The sequence below is a fragment of the Theropithecus gelada genome, chromosome 19 (genome assembly GCF_003255815.1).
Source record: "Theropithecus gelada isolate Dixy chromosome 19, Tgel_1.0, whole genome shotgun sequence".
Taxonomy (NCBI): domain Eukaryota; kingdom Metazoa; phylum Chordata; class Mammalia; order Primates; family Cercopithecidae; genus Theropithecus; species Theropithecus gelada.
Genome location: NC_037687.1, coordinates 31,563,075 through 31,577,168, shown reverse-complemented (window position 1 = coordinate 31,577,168; position 14,094 = coordinate 31,563,075). Strand labels below are relative to the sequence as shown.

At 50.9% G+C, this 14,094-nt stretch overlaps 1 protein-coding gene across 4 annotated transcripts; it reads right to left on the bottom strand.

The window, feature by feature from the left end:
• Nucleotides 1–1,073: 1,073 nt before the first annotated feature.
• LOC112612980 (leukocyte-associated immunoglobulin-like receptor 1) lies at nt 1,074–13,296 on the bottom strand. 4 transcript variants are annotated; one of them, XM_025368020.1, is made up of 11 exons: nt 13,125–13,158; nt 12,347–12,382; nt 7,860–8,153; nt 6,971–7,021; nt 3,570–3,608; nt 2,824–2,952; nt 2,691–2,733; nt 2,565–2,602; nt 2,292–2,344; nt 1,379–1,752; nt 1,074–1,102 (listed from the first exon to the last, which is right to left on the bottom strand). In XM_025368020.1, the coding sequence occupies exons 1-10, from the start codon at nt 13,156–13,158 to the stop codon at nt 1,606–1,608; spliced, it is 864 nt and encodes a 287-aa protein (XP_025223805.1). In that variant the 3' UTR covers nt 1,074–1,102; nt 1,379–1,605. The 4 variants fall into 4 exon arrangements, with proteins under 4 accessions (XP_025223805.1, XP_025223807.1, XP_025223808.1 ...); XM_025368022.1 differs by lacking the exons at nt 1,074–1,102; nt 6,971–7,021 and having other exon boundaries at nt 1,606–1,752; XM_025368023.1 differs by lacking the exons at nt 1,074–1,102; nt 1,379–1,752; nt 2,292–2,344; ... (2 more) ...; nt 2,824–2,952; nt 3,570–3,608 and adding an exon at nt 5,372–5,536 and having other exon boundaries at nt 13,125–13,296.
• Between the last annotated feature and the right edge of the window lie 798 nt (nt 13,297–14,094).

The following is a 14,094-nucleotide window of genomic DNA, read 5'->3' as shown; positions in this document are numbered from 1 at the left end:
GGATTTTTGGATATTCTTCCTTCTCATTGATAGATCATAACAGTCTGTTTTAGAGGGTAGAACATGATGTTCTGATATTTGTTTACCTGTGCAGTCCTTTCCAGGCAGGGCCACACCAGGAGCCGTGCCCGTTTGAGTCTCCACTTCAGGCTTGGCACTGTTTTATTTTGTTTTCTTTTGTTTTGTTACATTTTGTTTTGTTTTTAAAGATAAACACAAATTAACTCAGAGATTCTCTCACCCTCTGGTGACTCACAGGGTAATTTCCTGTTTTAATCTGAGTTGAGAGACCACATGAGACCACACAAGTGGGGCGGAGACTTGGCTATGCCTCATCCATCAGTGGACTCAGGGCTCTCTTGGGACACGTGAGTGTGTGGGCATGCTGTGTGCACGTGTGAGTGTATACATGCTTGTGTGTGTGTGTGTGAAGCTTTGGGTAGGTGAGGTCAGCTCTCTGTCTGCACTCACCCACACGTCCCTCAGACACCTCCCTCATTCATCCCTGAAACACAGGCTCCATCTGAAAACACTGACACCAACTCTGAGTCCTGTGATGAGCAAGTTCAGGAGGTCTTGCGTACGGCATGGGTGGTGAAAACTGTGCTCATTAATTTGATTATGGCGATCATTGTGCAATGTATACGTATATCAAATTATCCCATTGTACACCCGGAATATATGCTATCTTGGTCCACTCAATTTTAAAATGAAAACGCTGACACCTCCTTTGTAAGTCCTGTTTCCCTCACTCAGCTTTGAACAACTGTGAAGGCAGAGACTCGGCCCAAGTGACCTGTGCACCCGGGACCAGGCACCGGGCTGCCAGGTGTGATGTCTTCAGAATTATTTACTGATGCACAGAGTAAAGTATGACCCAGAGAACCGGGCTTAGCTCTCAGCTGTAAATGTATAGCACTGTCTCAAGTTTAGCTCTTCACTTCTAGGAAGGTCTTTGGGGTCAGAAGAGCAGATCATTCCAACAAAGTCTCTGGGGTCATTGGAGATTCACAGGAGACACCTAGGACCAGCTGGGGGACTGCATCACTGCTCATCAGATCTGCTGGGTGTTTGTAGCTGGGTCTCTGGAGACAACCTGTGGCTGGGTTTCTGAAAATAGCCAGGTGACTATAGTTGGGTCTCTGAAAACAGTCAGGTGAATAAAGCTGGGGCTCTAGAAACAGCCAGACAACGGCAGCTGGGTCTCTAGAAACAGTCACAACTGTAGCTGTGTCTCTAGAAACAGCCAGACAACTGTAGCTGGAGTTCTAGAGACAGCCAGACAATTGTAGATGGGTCTCTGGAAACAGCCAGCTGATTAGAGATTCGTTTCTAGAAGTAGTCAGGTGTATGTATCTGAGTCTCTGGAATCAATGGCAACACAGTCTATTCAAGGAGCTGGTCAATTGTAGAAGGAACCATCTGGTTAAGGAAACTTCTGGAAGCTGGTTAGAAAACTCGTCTCCAGCTCATGTCTCCTGGACAGCTGCCTGACTCGCTTTCCAGATGATGATGAGTCCAAGAGGAAGCCTTCCAAATGGCCGCTTCAGGCTTTTCCTAGAGTGACTTTATATCCTCAGGTGTAGAGGTCAGGTGGGCCTGGGGTCAGTGTCTGGCAATGGCTGCATACGTGCAGGACTCAGCCATGGGCTTTGTGGACTGTGGAGACACAGCCTGGGCTGTCCTCCGTGTGAGGGCCCAGTGGTCCAGCTGCGCATACGTCACCTCCTGGGAGTCCCCTGCAGCCGGGGCCTGGGAGAGAGAGACCCAGGGTGAGGGAGTGCCTGGTGGAGGGTGAGGTGAGGGGCTGTGGGACTGGAGGGCTGTGGCGGCCATCTCCATGGGCCCTGAGGACCCTCTCCTGAAATTGCATCCGTGTGAAGAGCCCTCCCACAGGGTATTAGGGTTGGTCTATGTGACAATGAACAAGGCAGAAGGGAAGACTCCTGACTTCCAAGTTGAGGCAAAAGACATCATGCTTCCGCCCCTCCCCGCCACCCATCCTTGGATCCCTCCCTCTGGGGGAATCCGCGGTGTGGAGAGGCCCCTGTGAGAGGAACAGAGGTTTCCTGTCCACAGCCGTGGGAGTGAGCGTCTTGGACATGGATCCTCCAGCCCACGGGAGCCTTCAGATGCACACAGCCCTGGGCGACCTCTCGACAGCAACCTTAGGACAGGCCATGAGCCGGAACTGCCCAGCTGAGCCACTCCTGAATTCCTGACCCAAGGGGCTGAGATTTTTTTTAAGCTGCTAAAAGTGAGGTACTTGAATAACTAGTAGGAAGGCTCACCGAGGTGTCCGTCTCTCTGTCCTTCTCTGGAAGTCCACTGACTGTGGCCTTGTCTGGGGAAGAAAATACATGGCCAGTTTTCTGGGAAGGATGTCACAAGGCAAATCTGCCTGAGAACCCCCAGCTTCAGTTGACATCCTGCACCCAATCTATGATACGACCTTCTAGAATGTTCCCAAAGATTCTTCCCTCCACTCCCCCCACATTGCATCTGGATTGGCACCAAGTCCTCACTTCCCCATCTCAGGCCTGTCCCTCCTCCTCCCCCTTTACCTGCTGTCCTCTCTAGAACATCAATAGCCAGGTCGTGCCTGAGAGGAAAAATAAAAGTGAACCTCAGGGGCAGCCTGGCGGCAGAGGACTGGGTGGAGGCCCAGGAGTCATTCCCAGGGGCCTCACCTCTGCTGTGGCTTCTGCTCCTTGCCCTTGCTTCTGGGGGGCCCTGAGGACAGTTGGGGTATGAATTAAGGAGACCTTCCTAGCCTCTCCTGACAGCTTCCCCAGGTCACTCCACCCTGCCCCTGAGACCTACCCTGCTTCATCTGATTCTGTTGATGGAGGAAAAAGAGGACCAGAAGGAGGAGACAAAAGAGGAAGACCACTGAGACCCCGGTGAGAATATAAAGATGCTCAGCACTCAGGCCTTGGGAAGCAGGTGCATCTAAGAAAGACAGAAACAGGTTTTCAGCAGTGTGCATTTATTGAGCCCTTACTGTATATCACACATATGATGTGTGCTTGTCATAGACTTACTAATATATAAAATCTCTCAGGTAAATAGTAGTCCTGCAGCAGCGTGTGGTGGCTCACGCCTGTAATCCGAGGACTTTGGGAGGCCGAGGCCGAAGGACCACGAGGTCAAGAGATTGAGACCATCGTGGCTGACATGGTGAAGCCCCACGTCTACTAAAAACATAAAAATTAGCCAGGTGTGGTGGCACATGCCTGTAATCCCAGCTACTCGGGAGACTGAGGCAGGAGAATTGCTTGAACCCGGGAGGTGGAGGAGGCAGTAAGCTGAGATCACGCCACTACACTCTAACCTGGGCGACAGGGCGAGAGTCTGTCTCAAAAATAATAATAATAATAATAATCCTGCAGCACAGAGATCGTTAACCCCTTCCTCCACCACTGGGGTCCTGAGTGCTGGGGTCCTCTGCACAGGGACACAGCTGGCCATTAGCAGAGCAGGAATCTGATCAACCCCAAAGCCTGACCTCTTTCTCCTTCCCCAAAAGGTACACACTAGGATCACCCTCCATGGCCCCCATCACTCACGATCATTGTGACTGTTGTCCAACGGCCTCTGCGTGGGTCCTGTGAGGGAGGAATCAGAAGGAAGAGGAGTTAGAGTCCTGAGCTGGACAGAGAAGGCTCTGAGTCCTCCCACATCCACTGTGGGGATCTCTCTTCACTCCCCACGACCCTGACAGCTCCTTCTAGACCAGCACTGACCAGTAGAGTCTTCTGTGATGATGGAAACTTTCTACATCTACTGTCCAGTATGAGAGTCACACGTAGCTATTGATATTTAAATTTATCCAAAGTTCAATGGCATGACAAGCCGGCTGCACTGTCTGCATCTGGAGGGCTCAGTGACCCACGTGCCTGACGCCATCCCTACTGGATGGTGCAGATACAGCGCGTTTCCTGGGCGTGAAGCTGTGGTAGACATCGCTGCTCTCTGCCCTCCGCGGATCTAGGAAGAGACCAACTACCCGCAAGAAGAGGAAGGGAGACTTTCCCTCCCTGACCTCCTTCTGGGTTCCCACCAGAGTGCAAGAATCCCCCTGTCTGATTTTATCTGCCCTCGCGGCAGCCCCCTGATGGGGATGTAACCCGCCCTCCTGTGGGAAGAATCCAAGCCCCGATGTGCTCCTGTTTCCTGAAGCCCTGCAGCTAGCGGGCGAGTGTGTGCGGCGCCGCCCAGGCTCCCTGCGCAGCGCATTCCGGGCCGGCCAGTCATCTCCTCGAACATTCACCCTCCTCTGCACAGTGCACGCCACTACCCAATTCACAGGTAACCAAATGGGGTCCTGCGGGGCTCCCCCAAACCCAGGGTCCGAGCCCACGTGACCCTCTTCCAGGAACAGCGGTCCCTTCCCTCCCCTGCTGCCGAGGCAGCATCTTCAATATCCTTCCAGAAAGGCAGACATTCTATTTTGGAGTGTCCTTTCCTCTTGCCTCGTCCACGGCCCAAAGTCCAGGACACCACCCGTAATTCTACACCATGACTTCCTGGGTTTGGTCTTCATAACATGTGCCACAATTTAAAATGTGCAATATTACAATTTTTTATATTATTTATAGTTATATGTATCATGTGCTATGCAAACATATAAAATATAACAAATATATATTTTAATTATGCAATCTTGGCATATACATTATAATTTAATGTATATAATGTTAATTGTATGTGATTTATAATTACTTATAATATATGTTACGTATATTCACTATAATATATAATGTATAATGTTTATTACATATAAATATATAATTAAATATAAAATGTTTCTATTATAATTATAAACCATAAAAATAGATTATATATTTATGTTTGTACCTATGTTTATTAATTATAACACCCGGCCAGGCGCGATGGCTCAAGCCTGTAATCCCAGCACTTTGGGAGGCCGAGACGGGCAGATCACGAGGTCAGGAGATTGAGACCACCCTGGCTAACACGGTGAAACCCCGTCTCTACTAAAAAATACAAAAAAACTAGCCGGGCGAGGTGGCGGGCGCCTGTAGTCCCAGCTACTCGGAGGCTGAGGCAGGAGAATGGCGTGAACCCGGGAGGCGGAGCTTGCAGTGAGCCGAGATCGCACCACTGCACTCCAGCCTGGGTGACACAGCAAGACTCCGTCTCAAAAAAAAAAAAAAAAAAAAATTATAACACCCGCAAGTTATTACACTATATATTGTAAATATAATATCTTTCATATAATATAGTATACATTATAGTGATATGTGGTGATACGTTAACATATTTTATTATATAATTATGTTCCTTATATGTGTAATATATGATGTGAACTTATTTAATGTAAATGAAATGATAGATCTGAAATTCTCCATGGCAAATCATATCTTTTTATTTGTATATGCATGTATGGGAATCTGTGCATTTCTAATGCTCATTCTAATTATTTCTCCCCATTGAAGTTCACAAGACTGGAGGCCATTTCTCCTCATTCACGATGCGTCAAATCCGGAGCCTTCAGTGCCTGTCACAGTCCCTGTGGGGACAAAATACTTCCTCAGTATTAATAGCAGCACCCCTCCTTTGGGGTTTTCTAATCAGCACTGATGTCAGCGCCGTGTCTACCTGAACTCAAGTCTCCCCTAAACGATTCTACCAGAACAGTTATTTTACTGCCTATGTTTCACACGAGGAATTTGGGACACAGGAGGTTTGGGTGAGTCACCATCAGGCATAGAGCCGGGGGGTGGCAGAACCACCGGGATTTGAACCATGAACCCAGCAATCTGGCTGCAGGAGGGTCTGTCCTCATAACCTTTATATGTCACTGCATGAAAGGTGAGAGAGGAGAGAGGGAATGAGAGGGAGAGAGAGAGAGAAACAGAGGGTAGATATTCCCGCAGACAGAAGGCTAATAAAAACCAGACACTGGACTTGAACCAGGTCAGCTGGACTCAGAAGCACATCCGGTCCCGCTCAGGCAGCCCAGGAGCCTCTGAGGGGGTCCGGATGGAGCACAGCATGGCTCCTCCCACCTCCCCATGTGGCTTCAGCCCCTGGTCCCGCCTGCCTGAGCTCACAGCCCGAGCCTCACAGGCCGTCACTGGGTGACCAAGGACGACCACTCTGGTGATGAGAACACAGGTGGGGAAGGGTCCGCGGATGGCTTATGACCCCGTGTCCTCCCCTGGGAGGTTCTGGTCACAGATCACAGGAGGAGATGGACAACTTGGGGCAGCTTCACTTCAATCACACAGAGTCCAGGGCCAGAGCCAGGGGCAGCTTCTCTCCCATCACAGAGTCCAGGGCAGAGCCAGATGGAAGGGAAGCCTCATGGCTTCATCCTGGTCACCGTTCACAGGCTACGTCCCCTCCCTGTGGCACCCTCCTTTTAAGGGACCTTACTCCACTGTTCAGGCTTCCCCCGGGGATCACAGAGCCAATAGGAGCATCACCGTCCCTCTTCGGGTCTCCCAGGTTGGAAGGTGAGTTCTAAGTCCCTCCATCAGGTGCAGAGCGGGGTGAATGGTGAGGCCACGCCCACAAGGGGGCAGCGTGGAGCTCGGGAGACGCCGAAAGTCTGGGGTGGGGCTGCCCAGGTGGGTGGCCCCTGCCCCTGCCCCTGCCCCTTCATAGTTTTGTGACTTTGAGCAAGAAACTTTAGTTTATGTTTTGCATATTAGAGAGGAGGAGGAGTTAGAGAACCAGACTAGTACCTCCCCCGGAGAGTGGTGCTTGCACTAAGTGTTTTCCACAGTTCCTGGCATGGAACGAGGTTGCAATCACCGTACCATTGTTGCTATGGTCTCTAGGAGCATTAGCCACCTCCCAGAGCCGGGCGGGTGTCAGTCCCTTCCCGCGGCCTCCCTAGTCCTTGACTCCAAGCCCAGGGCCGAGGGCTGGACTCAGAGCTGCATCCCCACCACAGATCCCACTGTAATCCCTTCCGGCTGAGGACCCTGCTACTGACCAGCTGAGGAGTCGGGCTCTGTGACGGGGGAGTCTGGGCCTCCAGAGGTTTCTGTGAACAGAGGCAGGAGAAGGATGCAGAACCCGTCCCAACCAACCTGCCCTCCTCCACCCTGAGCCCCCATCCAAAGGCCGCATGGCCATCACGCAATCCCAGACAATGTCCCGAGACTCCTGAGAAAACAGGGCAGGGGACAGGAGGCTGGGGAGAGCCCCGCTGCTTGCCCCATTCTCCCTGGGACTGGTCACTCCCTCTGCTCCTCCCACCACAAGCTCTGCTTGACCTCAGGGGACCTTTGAGGTCCTGGGGGGACATGAAGGTGGGTTGGAGCCTCTCCAGTGGACTTTGACTGCAGGACTTCTCAGGTTGAGCACACACAGGGGTGCGTGTGGTCACGTACCAAAGGTTTTCCCAAAGCACTGTCCAGCCCTGACCAGGGGCCATCCTTGGGCCCTGTGCTCTGCCCAATGAACCACACCAGGAGAAGCACATTGCCTGGGGCAGGTTCTGGCTCAGTGGAAAGGAATAACAAGTGAGACCATCCATCCTGTGTGAAAAGACACTCATCCCCTTGTAGGGGGGTCGCCCCCTAATCTCTGGGAACCCACTCCCCACCCAGCCAAGCGGAGCCAGCTCTGAGCCCACCGGATGCTGGGGCTGAGTGTCCAGGCCATCCGTGGTGTCCGGAGGAGACCAGGGCTCCAGGGACCTAAGCAGGTGCGAGGGCAGAGGGGAGGTGTGTGCAGAGGGAGAGGGGGAGAGGAGGGCTTGGGGGTCAGGAGGAGGGCAAGGGTGGCCACAGAGAGAGGGCAGCAGTTGGGACAGGGTCCAGGGACCTGTGCTCGAGGGCCGAGCTGAGACTGGGGCAGCGTCCAGGTGACGTCCTCACCTTTCACCACCAGGTCCAGGTAGTCGCTGTGCTCAGACCATCGGGGGGTCTTATAATAGATGCAGCGATAAAGCCCGGCGTTGGCTTCACTTACTGAGTCGATGCGGAATCTGGCCTCGGACTCAAATGGACCAAGTCGAAACACATTGTAATTATCTTTATACTCAAATCTATCCTCCCTCTCCAGGCGGAATGCGTAAACGCCAACCGGGCCCCGGCACTGGAGGGTCACAGGCCTCCCCAGGGGGATCACGGTGCCTGGCTCAGCCGAGATGGAGGGTCTGGGCAGGGGCCCTAGGAGGGAAGCAGAGAAGGACCTCAGCGTCCACCGTAGGAAGTCACCATGCCACACGTGTCATTTTAGCGTCACACGTCAGGGATTTTAGCAATTTTGTAGAGTTGTGCAGCCACAACCACAGCCCAACCTTAGAACATTGCCACGCCTCCTGCACCTTCTACGTGCACGGGAATCCTCATCGCTGCAGTTATTTTCCCAGTTGACAATAAGGACCCTGAGACTTGCTCACAACGTGGCCTTGCTCAGGGTCACGTGGGAAGTGTCGGAGCAGCCTGGGGCCCCTCATGTCTGCCCAGGGCCCAGGGCCACTTTCCAGAGGGACAGAGGGCGGGAGGAGGCACAGGACGGGGATGACAGGGTCATTCGTGAAGGACAAGGGACAGGGGAGCGAGGGCTCTGGAGATGGCTCGTGCTGGGGCCTGACGGGCACTGGCCGGTCCCCGGGTGGGACTGAGTGTGGGACGGGGGTTGCCAGGCTCCTGTGAGGGTCCGATGGGGTGAGGGTGAAGCCCCCAGCCCTGACCCAGCCCTGATCTGCTCACAGCAGATGCCCAGCCCGTGACAGGTCCCCATTGCTAATGCAGGTCTCTGTGGAGACACCACCTCTGGGTTTTCCTCTAGTTTCTCCTTTCTCCTCAGCCGAATTTGCATTTCCTTATTATTAAAGCTCTTGAAAAACCCTATTTATCTCAACTGGGCTTGGGGTGGAGGAGGAAGGGCGGGTTTGATGCCCTGAAACAGGAAGGTTGTGTCAAAATTAGCAAAATCCCTGAGCAGGGCAGAGAGCTGGCAGGGCTTCAATTCACTCATCCCGTCCTCATTCATTCTGTATTATTGACAGATTAAAACTGCATATATTGAAGGTGTACAACATGATGTGTTGGTACAGATATACACTGTGGAATCGCTGAATCAAGCTAATTCATAAAACATTACTTTGCATAGTTAATTTTTGTGGTAAGAACATTTAAAATCTGCCTCTTAGCGATTTGCAAGCATGCAATACATTGTGATTAACTCTAGTCCTTATGTGGCACAATCTTGAACTTACTCTCCTTGTCTAGACGAAATTTTCTATCCTTTGACCAGCATCTCCTCAAACCCACCCATTTGTTCACTTTTCTTTCTTTTAACCGTATCTCAGTCACTTATCAATCCGTTCAAAGATGCTTTTCATGGGCTGCTAATTCCCCAAATGTGAGAAACACACAGAGGGTGCCTGCCCTTTGGAGGTGGACGTCTTGAAGGGAGGACAGATACTGATGGGAGAATTGTCCAAATCTGCAGCTGGGAACTGCAGTTAAGTTTCCTGTGGGTAAGCACAGGAATCTAGGGGACAGGTGGGTGGTGGAGCTGATCTCCTCTGCAAAGTCAGGGGAAGCATTCTCTGAGCTGAACGCTGAGGGAGGGGTAGAAACTACCTGAACTGAGCAGACAGGTGACAGCAGGGCACTCAAGAGTGGAAAAATCAGCCAGTGAATGGTCCTCAAAGGATACAACATTTCAGTTAGAGAGGAGAAATAAATTCGAGAGGCATCATGTACAACTTGGTGATTACAGTTAATAACAACGTATTACATTATTGGACATTGCTAATCGAGGTGATTCTAAGCGTTCTCACCACATAAAACGATTAGCACAGGAGGAATGCCTACGTTCCCCAGCTCGCCGTAGCCATTCCGCGCTGTGTGCAGAGGCCACAACATTACACTGGACATGACAAATACGTGCAATTTTCATTGGTCAATTCTAAACTGAATTAATTAATTTTTAAAAATCAGACCAGGTGCCGGGTGTCTCACGCCTGTAATCCCAGTACTTTGGGAGGCCGAGACGGGCGGATCACCTGAGATCAGGAGTTCGAGACCAGCCTGATCAACATGGTGAATCCCCGTCTCCACTAAAAATACAAAAACATTAGCCAGGCATGGTGGCAGGCGCCTGTAATCCCAGCTACCTGGGAGGCTGAGCCAGGGAGAACTGCTTCAACCAGGGAGGCAGAGGTTGCAGTGAGCCAAGACCAAGCCATTGCACTCCAGCCTGGGTTACAAGAATGAAACACCATCTCAAAAAAAAAAAAAAAAAAAATCAGCATGTGAGATGGCCTGATGTTGAACAGAATATGGAGTGTTCAAGAAAGTGAAAGAACCTGGAGGAATGTAGAGATGAGTGAGCCCAAAGTCACAGGGACAGGATGTGGGTGGGAAAATGGGCATGTCCAGACCAAAGAGAGGTACACAGGTCTGATTCTATCTGAAGATAAACAGGGGAAGGGCTCTGAGAAAAAAAAAATTCATTTTACAATGAGATAGTAAATGAAAAATTTTGAATACAATTTAAAAACGGTGGAAAGTACAATGGTCATGTCTGTGTTTTCGCAAATCACAGCGTCCCTGGGGTCAGGAAGGGAGCGGGCAGCAGTGGTATGGACAGGCTGAGGCCGGCCTCGGGGAGCCACGGAGGAGAGAGGGGCCGTCACCGGGGGGAGACATAGGAAAAGTCAGTAAAGAGAGAGGGAAAGATGAGAAAAATTGAGAGTGAAATCACCAGGACTGGGTGACATGATGCATCTAGGAGGATGGAGAAGAGATGGAACGTTCAGAGTCTGCCCTTTGTGACTGTCGCGTTGCCTGCCAAGAAGCTGCCGAGTGAAGTGTGGGCTGGTCTGGGGAAAACTGCCAGGCTCAGCCTTGGCCATGTTGGGTTTGAATTCTCGTTGTAGAAATCGGTGTGTGGAGGTGACGCCTGCACTCCCAGGGTGACCGCAGAGCTACTCACAGCCGCCAAGACCTGGAAATAACCTGAGTGTGCACTGTCAAATGAATGGATGAGGAAAATGTGGTGTGTCTATGCAATGGAATATTATTCAGCCCTAAAAAGGAAGGACATTGTATCATTTGCAACAACATGGATGAACCAGAGGACATTATGCTAAGTGAAATAAGCCGGGCACAGAAAAACAAATACCACATGTGGAATCTAAAAAAGTTCATCTCAGCCGGGCGTGGTGGCTCATACCTGTAATCCCAGCACTTTGGGAGGCCGAGGTGGGTGGATCACCTGAGGTCAGGAGTTCGAGACCAGCCTGGCCAACATGGTGAAACCCCATCTCTACTAAAAATACAAAAATTAGCTGGGCGTGGTGGCAGGCACCTGTAATCCCAGCTACTCGGGAGGCTGGTTCAGAGGCAGGAGAACTGCTTGAACTCAAGAGGTGGAGATTGCAGTGAACAGAGATTGTGCCACTACACTCCAGCCTGGGTGACAGAGTAAGACTCCATCCCAAAACAAACAAACAAAAATGGTCATTTCACAGAGGTAGAGATTAGAATGATGATATTAGAGGCTGGAGATGGGGGACTTGGGAGAGACACAGATCAAATGGTACAAAGTTTCAGTTAAACAGGAGGAGTAAATTTTTGAGATCTATTACACAGCAGGCTGACTATAGTTAATAATAACTTATGATACATTTCAAAATTGCTAAAAGTAGATTTTAAATGTTCTCGTCACTATAAGTATGTAATGTGATTGTTATGTTATTTAGCCTTATTTAATCTTTCCACAATGTTTACATACATTGTAGCATCACATGGTAACCCACAAACATATACAATTATTTGTCGATTAAAAATAAGATTTTTGGCTGGGTGCAGTGGCTCACGCCTGTAATCCCAACACTGTGGGAGGCTGAGGTGGGCAGATCATAAGGTCAGGAGTTCGAGACCAGCCTGGCCAATATGGTGAAACCCCGTCTCTTCTAAAAATACAAAAAAAAAAAAAAAAAAAAATTAGCTGGGGGTGGTGGCGGACACCTGTAATCCCAGCTACTCAGGAGGCTGAGGCAGAAGAATCGCTTGAAACTGGGAGGCGGAGGTTGCAGTGAGCCAAGATTGTGCCACTGCATCCTAGTCTGGGTGATGGAGCGAGACTCCATCTCAAAATAAATAAATAAATAAATAAAATAAAATATAAGATTTTTGAAAATAAGAAAAGCAAAATATGACAGGTGGAGAATGAAGGAGTGAAAGGGGTGAGGGTTATGCATTTTACATTTGGAATAATTTGCAGTCGAGGGTATATTTAAAGGGATCCCTCCAGGCCCTCTAAGTATCAATATGACTCCCACCCAGAACTGCCCTTGGGGTGCCAGAGGGGACGGGGAAGAGGGGACGAAGGTGTGACTCACCCTCCTGCGTGTGGATCGTCTGGGCCAGGCAGAGCACTGCAAGAGAAGCCCCAGTGAGAAAAGTGCCACCACCCAGTCTCCTTACGGGGCTGCTATCAAAAGGGGGCTGGATGGAGCTGGGGGGCGTTCAGCATTTCATCATGACCAAACCAACCCTCCTCGACATCACTATCTCGGTGCAATCCTTCTTGCTGCAAAATGGTTTCAAGATCAATCCCAAAGTCTCCTCTTCCAAAAAGGCTCCCGCTCCCCCAGCCCTCCTTTTTGGTGGTGTTGGAGACAGAGTTTTCTTCTTGTCACCCAGGCTAGAGGGCAGTGGCGCGATCTCAGCTCACTGCAACCTCCACCTCCCAGGTTCAAGCAATTCTCCTGCCTCAGCCTCCCGAGTAGCTGGGATTACAGGCGCCGCCACGACGCCCGGCTAATTTTTGCATTAGTAGAGATGGGGTTTCACCACGTTGGCCAGGCTGGTCTCAAACTCCTGACCTCATGATCCGCCCGCCTCAGCCTCCCAAAGTGCTAGGATTACAGGCGTGGGTACCACGCCTGGCCCCCCAGCCCTTCTTAAAGCTGACCTCATCCCCATACCCGGGTCCCTGTTTTTAGGACAAGGTCTTCTCTGGTCAGACTTAGGCCCCGGGGAGAGCAGCAGGGCAGTCTTGGGGGAGGAGGACACTTTCCTTCCCAGAATCTTCTGCACTGGAGTCAGGCTTGAGCAGGGAACTTTCCAGACCTCCCGACCCCCTTTCCAGTCCTCCCCGCTCCCTCCAAGACTCACCTAGGCCCAGGAGGGCGGTGGGGTAGCGATACATGGCCCTGGTCCCAGCAGTCCGGCCTGGCCTGGGACGCACCAGTGCAAGGACACAAGCCGACAGGATGTGCTGTCCAGGGGCCTCCTGCCTGTGGGGTTTCCACAGCAACTGCCTCACACAAGAGGAAGAGCTTTCTGTTCTGTTCTTTCCGCCCTTCCCACTAGTGAAATGAGAGGGAAGGCCTTGGCCTCTGAAAAACGCTGCTTACCCGCATGATCAGATGACTCTAAACTAGTTACCTGATGTGTCAGCCTCTTTCTAAATCTACGGGACAAGGCAGAATAAAGGTCGGGCAACCAACTGACTTGGACGTCATCCCAACTCCACACGTTAACGACCACCGCTCCTGGGCAGGATGTTACAAAACTAGGGGTCGACATTTCCTCGTAGTTAAAACGAGAGTCATAGAATCCTTCCCCAAGTTTTTAATATTGTGATCTCTGCTAAAATCCCAGCAAGGTATGTAATGCGTTAAGAAAAATCTTACAGTGAGCTGGGCGCGGTGGCTCCCGCCTGTAATCCCAGAACTTTGGGAGGTTGAAACACTGTACACTCACTATAGAGAACAGTTGGGAGGTTCCTCAAAAAACCAAACATAGAGCTACCATATGGTAGCTAAGTCCACTTCTGGGTGTATATTTAAAAGAAACAGACCAAACACCGTGGTTCACGCCTGTAATCCTGGCACTTTGGGAAGCTGAAAAATTGTGCACTCACTCTAGAGAACAGTGAGGAGGTTCCTCAAAAACCTAAAAATAGGCCGGGCGTGGTGGCTCACGCCTGTAATCCCAGCACTTTGGGAGGCCGAGGAGGGCGGATCACAAGGTCAGGAGATTGAGACCATCCTGGCTAACACGGTGAAACCCCGTCTCTACTAAAAATACAAAAAACTAGCCAGGCGTGGTGGCGGGCGCCTGTAGTCCCAGCTACTCGGGA